Below are 7573 nucleotides of genomic sequence, written 5' to 3'. Positions count from 1 at the left end.
TATTTTCCATTATCATATATTTCCATTACCCAACAGGACCAGAAAGACAATTACATTTAACAAAGTGAAAAAAAAATGAAAAACATATTCTGACTTGGTGGCCGAAGGACAGAACATAATATCAAGACAGATACAGCTCGAGTCAATTTAATTTCATGATTTCAAGTATTTTCAGTCTGTGCTACTCCACCTTTATAGTTTCTTCTTTTTTCCATCGTTTTGGCAAATTCCTGTATACGGTTGTTGTTTTGCATTTGCATTTAATTCTACTTCAAATTTTAAATTTAGTTAGTCTTCTTTTATATTGGATTAAAACTGATTTTCCGCCCTCTTGCCAATGATTATCTATGTACTTGCCAGAGCCCATCTGTTTTTTAATCAGTTGTGGTTAATCAATCTTGATATGAATTGCCACAGAAAGTTCGCTTGTTTTTCCTTCCACCCATTTTAATCTTTCTGATTTAGGGGTTTAAGACATCATTACAATTATTGTTGGCCTATACTACTTATTGTTATTGCAGGGTAAATGTAGAAGTTTCATCATAACTTAAGCTTCAGTTTTGAGACTGGAAATTAGTCAGTGAAAAGCAGATCTATTGCTATAAATTAAATTGTGACAAAACATTTCCTGCTTTCTGCCATCTTTATCCTCACCTACAAAACCAATGAACTCCAACGGACTCTGGTTGATTTCACCCCCCTTGCCAATTTGTACCCCCATTTCATATCCATGCATAGCCATTTTGTCACTTCTCACTTTCATTTTATACCTATCTACTTAGATCATTGTGTGTTTATTTTCTTGTTAGGTACAGTGCTTTAAAACAATATTTGCCACCATACAAATTTCTCTGCTTTTCTCCTCAGTCGTTGGGTGAAAGGCTGAGTTCGCCCTGGAGAGGACGGCAATCTATCACAGGGCAACAGATGACAAATTTTGATTTCATTTATTAAGGGAAAAAAAGTTATGAAAACCTAGTTGGCCTTATCTGTGCCACCACTGGCAGCAATGGCTGGTATAGTGCGTTTGTGAAACCTGGCAGTAAGTCTTTTGCATTGCTGTGGAGGAATTTTGGTCAGATGTTCCTTGCAGAATTGTTTTAATTTTGCCACAATCTGGCCATTTTGCACAAGAGTGGCCTGATTGAGGTCATGCTGAAGCATCATAATTGGATTGAAATCTAGACTTTGACTAGGCTGCTCCAAAATCTTCATTTTGTTTCTTTATTTTGTTTTTATTCAGTTGGACTTGCTGTTCTGTGCCTAGTCTCTTTTCTACTAATCATGAACACTAAAGTTAACAGAAGGAAGTGAGGCCTGCAGTGCTTTAGAAATTGTTCTGGGTTCTTTTGTGACCTCTTGAACGGATGAGTGCAGTATATTTTCACATAGGACTAGATTAGTTCAGATAGTTTTTTCCCTTAATACATTAATTAATTGTTTGAAAACTCAAAACTGCTGATTGTACTTACTTAGGTTATCATTTTATTAAAATTTGACATGATATGACAAAAAAGCAAAAACAGAAAAAAACGGGGGTCAGGTATGAACTGACACAGGGTTAGTATGAAACATACTGTGCCAGAGAGCTTTTCCTACCTGAAAAGTTCAGGTAGGAAAAGACCAGAGCTTCTAAGGTCCCAAATGGCAAAAGGGTGAAATCTTCCCACGGCTATGAGAGCACCACCTGACTGGTTTTCTATTAATTTCTACACACCAAAAGGCTTCAGAGAACCGATCAGGTTCCACTGCTTACACTTGACTGGTTGGCTTTTGTCCTCTCCAAAGTGTTCAGAGTGTTTGATACATTGGCCTTTTGTCTGTCCAGGCTAGAAGCGTTCCTTGTTTGGACTGTTATGTTCCCAGCATCTTGTTGGTTGACTTGACTTCGCTCCAAACTAGTAGAAGTGCGTGATTGGACAGTCCTTTCTCCTGTCACAGTAACACCGGGGCGTGATTGAGTGGCCCTTCCTCTGTCCAAACTGTTCACTGTGTTTAACTGGCTGCTTCTTCCAAGCCCCACAGTACCAGCTGCAGCTGTCTGGTTAGGTCTCCCTGTCTGCTGATTGTTCAGGGTTTGCAGCTGGCTGGTCCTGTCTCTTTCAGGGAGTTTGGACTGAGCGCAACTACTTCTGTCTGTGGTAATAGTCTGTACCCTCTGCCTGTCTCTTTCCCTCTCCAGACTGGTGTCCCTGCGTAGTAGTCCGCTTCTCTCTCTCTCCAGGCTGGTCTGGATCTCAGCTCTTCGAGCCAGAGCCTCTCTCAGCTGGTTGCGGTAGGTTTCGATCTTCATCTGAAGATCCTGGAGTTCCCCCTCCCACAAGCTAGTCTGGGTAGCCCTATTTCCCAGGGGAGAGAGCACCAAACCCGTGGATGCTAGGGTCGATACTGGGCCCCCGTTGACGTGGAGATTAATCTGAGGAGGAGAGGTAAAACTGCCCAGGCTGCCGAACCCAAACCCTCCCAGACCAAGACCAGGACGGCCGACCATGCCCGGCCTGCCACGCACCGATGCTGTATGTGTGCGCAGGCGGTAGCTGTGAAGTGTGTCCAGGTCAAAGTGAACACGTTTCTCCTTGGTTTCATGAGACGGTGAGGAGCTTCCAGTTTCACCAGCTGTAGTGGAAGCAGGGAGGGATGTGGGTGGTGACGGTGGAGGAGGCTGATGCTGTTTCCTGTGTAAGGTGCAGTTTTCTGAGATACAAGATGAGGGTCTGGAATAAGAGAGAAACATTACAGCATGTTTCCAGTGACAGATGAAGTACAACAGTACAAGGATAACATTCCCTACATATTTAAGGAAGCAATTCATTTTTATATGAGTCATAATCCAAGCGTCTTTGGTCTGTCTCAGTCTTGTGACATGCAGTTTTTGGCAGTGCAAAGTATATGCAGAACCTTGATAAGTTTTTCCTTATAACTCTTTATCTGAAATAACAGGTGAAAGTCTTTTGGTATATGTCTCTACCAGCTATGCGACTCTACAGATATTCATTTTTCTCAATTCTTCTTTGCAAAAAAGCTCAAGCTCAGTATGACTGGATAGAGAGCATATGTGAACACTAGTTTTCAAGTCTAGCCATAGATTCTTGATTTGATTAAGTTCTGGACTTTGACTGGGCCATTGTATAAAAGCTCTATATTTAGGGTTGTTGTCAAGACCCCACATGCCTTGTGGCAAACTTTATATGGAAAATGGTATGTCTTTCCATCAACAGTGGTATTCTTCTTGCATCTCTTCCATAAAGGCCAAATTTTACAGTCCACAACTGATAGTTGTCCTGTTAAGAGATTATCCCACATGAGCTGTGGATATCTGCAGCTTCTCCAGAGTTACCATGGGCCTCTTGGCTGCATCTATGATTAAAGCTTTCCTCTAGGGGGACGGCCCTCTTTTGGCTGGCTTGCAGTTTTGCCTTTCCATTAAACAGTTATCCATGACATGATCATGGTTAAAGATGTGGTTTTATAATATAAACTAGAACAGCTGTATTTATTTTTACCAATACCTCAACCCCTGAAGTTAATTAGTCACACAAGTTTTTATTCATGAGTATCAGAATAAAGGCCTGAATTGTTATGATTTGGGGTTGTTTGGTTTTTAGTTTCGGGTTTTTTCTTTATATGTTTTTCACAGTTAAGGTTTTGAATTGTTCTTCTGTTTATTATTATTATTATTATTATTATTATTTTTGAATCATCCTTCTGGTCATGCTTTAGTTTTGTCGTCTTGTTCATGTTTTGGATCTGGTTATGCTATTGTTTCATGTTTTTCTAGTTTCTGTTAGTTTGTGTCAAGAGTGTGTCTTTTGCTCCAGCCACGTTTTGTTCTCCTGTCAATTAACTTTATTCAGTTCACCTGCTCCAAACTAATCTGGCTCCTTTCTTCACCTGGTTCACGTTCCATATATACACATCCGTTCTGTTTATTCCTTGCGGAAACATTCTGTTAGGACTTGAGCAATGGAGGACCCCAGAATGCAGAGGAGCAGGCAGCATGACGGTAAGTGAAGAAACTTTAATTAACAAAAACTCTCTCACAAGAAGAGGCAGGAACAAAACAATAAACGGGCAGGCAAGACAGGCATGGCATGATCCGAACAAGACATGAGCATGATCTGAAAGCAAGACTTGAGCATAATTTGAAAAATGTTTCCGCAAGGAATAAACAGAACAGAGGTGTATATATGGAATGTGAACCAGGTGAAGAAAGGAGCCAGATTAGCTTGGAGCAGGTGAACTGAATAAAGTTAATTGACAGGAGAACAAAACGTGGCTGGAGCAAAAGACACACTCTTGACACAAACTAACAGAAACTAGAAAAACATGAAACAATAGCATAACCAGATCCAAAACATGAACAAGACGACAAAACTAAAGCATGACCAGAAGGATGATTCAATAATAATAATAATAATAATAATAATAATAATAATAATAATAATAAACAGAAGAACGATTCAAAACCTTAATCGTGAAAAACATATAAAGAAAAAACCCGAAACCAAAAACCAAACAACTCCAAATCATAACATGAATGCAAATACTGTCCTTAATAAAAGATGCAAACTACTGAAAACACACAATATCACAGCTACAATAATGTGTGTTTGCACATTTATATCTGTGGTGAATTATGAACACTCCCTAAAGTGTTTAGGCTGCTTTTAGCAGAATATTTTCAGAACAAGTGGTCATGAACAGAGGGCAAACATGGAACAAAATGTCAGTGAGCTCATTACTTTTGGTCAAGGCCGGTCAGCTCCTTCCCGACATCCTCATATGTAGTATTGAGCGCTCTGTGGATTTTCTGTAAGCAGACACAATGATTAGTAATAAGAAATTTGTTATGACTTCATCTGACCTAGAACAAATTAGGAAAGCTGTGTTAATATTCCGCCTAGTTTCACAGGGTATTTGTAACAGCTTGTCTCAGAACAGAGGAGACCCTCTAAATTACAGGAAAATGCATATTTTTATGCTTCGCATTTCGAGACAGTTTAAGGCACTAGTAAATCCATTTCGATTGAAGTGTCCATGTTAGTTGAACTACACACTGTGGAAGATATAACGTGGCCATTCGTTATTTTCCAGGTTCTGGTCAGAATATCACAGATACTTATTTGCTTTTATTGATTTATTTGAACCATTCTTTTTTAGAATAAACAAATAAAACAACAAACAATTTCAATTATTTATAAAAACAAGAAGAAGTGAAGACCAAAAAAGAAGTACTTACGTCTACTACCAAATCGACATCTTTAAGCTAAACTAAAATTTGCAGTTGCCTACATGAAATAGCCAAATGCCTTCTGGAGAAAAAACATCAAAACTGGTTGATAATTTAGACTAACAGTTGGCTTTTGTAAGTGCCCCTAACTCAGCCATATTAAAAATTTGGGAACTATGATGAAAAGTTGGGTACCTGGCATGAAACTAGCCCTTCAAATGAGCTCTACCCTTTCCAATACGAAGAGTGGTTGAATATCCAGCCAGAAATATTCCAGGCTCTTGTTAATGGCTACAGAAAAACGTGTGGTCAAGGGGCAACTTGCTAAGGTACAATTAACTAAAATCCCACGATGAATTCAAACTTGTGCACCTTAAAAATTGATCATTTACAAATCACTAAAATTTTATGTTGAATTGAATAAATCATATAAATAATGACATTCATGGCAATTATAGGTTTATGTAAATCTCTGACCAAAACTGTATAGCTATTGCAGATAAACCTTTCCTTACAATACTTTAATACGATCTTACAAGGATCACATTAAAGTTGGTGCCCTTTTAGAAAAACGTAGCAAACAAATGCAAACAGTCTTAATAATCAGACTGCTGGTTCCATTATTCACTCCAAAAACTGCCACAGGGCTCTCATTTGGTAATGACTAGAGTTGCATAAAAAGAAAAACTTCATATGACCTTTACATTCTGCATTGTTCATTTGTTATTTCAATGCAGTTGCAAAACACAAATTCTCATATAGGCTATGTCATATTAAAGTCTGGAGTCTTGTTATTAATATCAAATGAAAACAACTTTACTGACAAGGGGCTCAGATGTTTAACAGGGAGGTCATTATCCAGAGCATACAAAATTGCTTATCGGAAATATGCTTAATTTAAGAAGTTTAAATTAACTTTTTAATTTATAGGCACCATTAAAACATAATTAGGTAATCAACAAGTTTTTTCATTAACTAATGTAATTAACATAACATAAAAAGGTCACACTATATCTTTCCTTAATGATAAATAATCAAATTGTAGCTATAATGGTCTCAAAGTAAGTGTTATTAAAAGTTTGCAACAGCAGAGGGCGCAGGTTATCTGCAAGTGTTGCAGGTAGGAACTTTGCAGCATGAGCAGCTGGAGTGCATGAACACCAGAGACTAATATAAGGATTACATGCAGTCTCTGCACATCTTTGCAGTATATTTGCTTTGGTGTGTGCAAGATGTGACAGAGGGAGCGTGCATGCATAGCAGCGCATGTGTTCTCCCACCTGGCTGGTGTGCAGCCAGTACTGCAGGGTGTTTGAGCGCCGGAGGCGGGGGACCACCAGGTGATAGAAGGTGTGTTCACCTGCCAAGGTCAGCAGAGCTCCACCGACACCCATGCACAGCAACACAAACAGACCAGAAAAATGCTGGATCCCCATCTGTAGAGTCTGACAAAGACAGAGGAGACAGGGAAGACGGGGGAGTGTCAGAAATTGGTGGAGCTGGAAACCGACAGATTATTACGCAGAAATTCCTTATTTATTCTTAAAATAATTACCATTAAGGCCACTGCATGTAAGTATGCAATTAATATTCTGTCATTGTACTTTGGATGTGAAAGCCCATAAGAGTAGCAATAAAGTGTAAAAAAACATGCTGGGGGAGGAGAGGGAAGACAGAGGAGGGAAGAAAGGGGGAGGATCAAGTGAGAGTAATAAAAAGAAACAGTAGAGAGATGGTAAAAGGGGAACATGGTTAAATAAAAAGCACATTGTTTCCTTTCTGTTCTCCTACAACCCTTTACTCAAGCAAAGTCCATCTTATGACACATTCATCGGAGAAAATGGTGGAGCCAGTGGGAAACTCCTCCAGGGGCCTCTAATCACGTTTCTCCCACCCAACTCTTTTCTGTGCTGCCTCTGATGGCAATTAGCCCCATGCTGACTTGACAAATTCATCAACATCTACAATGACCTCCCTTTGCTCCTGATCCAGGAGGCCAAGTTTGCACTAATGCTCACTTTGTTTCAGACTAGCCAGCTCTGCAGGCTTTAAATTGGATGAGGACTAATAAGTTTCTGGTGCGGGTTGAAGTTAAGGTTGCGTAATTGCATTTTGTTACCATATTTCAACTTTGAAGTAGGATTTAAAAAAAAAAGATGGCCAAAGGGAGTTGGATTGCTTCTCTAGTTGCAAATATGAGATACAGACAGTGTGCAGTGTCTAGGGATGTTCACGCTTTAAAAAAATAGTGAAAGGAGAAGGGGGCGCAGAGAACTTTATGTTCTCCTCAATCACACACAAGAAAGATGAAATAAGTGTCGACACTCGGTTTGTGCTAGAAAG

At 39.3% G+C, this 7573-nt stretch overlaps 1 protein-coding gene across 1 annotated transcript in view; it reads right to left on the bottom strand.

The window, feature by feature from the left end:
- Positions 1-7573, bottom strand: part of LOC124884897 (glutamate receptor ionotropic, NMDA 3B-like) — a 157818-nt gene continuing 150245 nt past the window's right edge. The window contains exons 10-12 of the mRNA XM_047392935.1: positions 6511-6675; positions 4743-4810; positions 1-2714 (exon numbers count right to left, since the gene is read on the bottom strand). Of these exons, the coding sequence (XP_047248891.1) occupies positions 1739-2714; positions 4743-4810; positions 6511-6675 (1209 nt within the window). The 3' untranslated portion in view covers positions 1-1738. The remainder of the gene's footprint in view (positions 2715-4742; positions 4811-6510; positions 6676-7573) is intronic.

The sequence above is a fragment of the Girardinichthys multiradiatus genome, chromosome 19 (assembly GCF_021462225.1).
Source record: "Girardinichthys multiradiatus isolate DD_20200921_A chromosome 19, DD_fGirMul_XY1, whole genome shotgun sequence".
Taxonomy (NCBI): domain Eukaryota; kingdom Metazoa; phylum Chordata; class Actinopteri; order Cyprinodontiformes; family Goodeidae; genus Girardinichthys; species Girardinichthys multiradiatus.
This window is presented reverse-complemented; position numbering and strand designations above follow the sequence as displayed.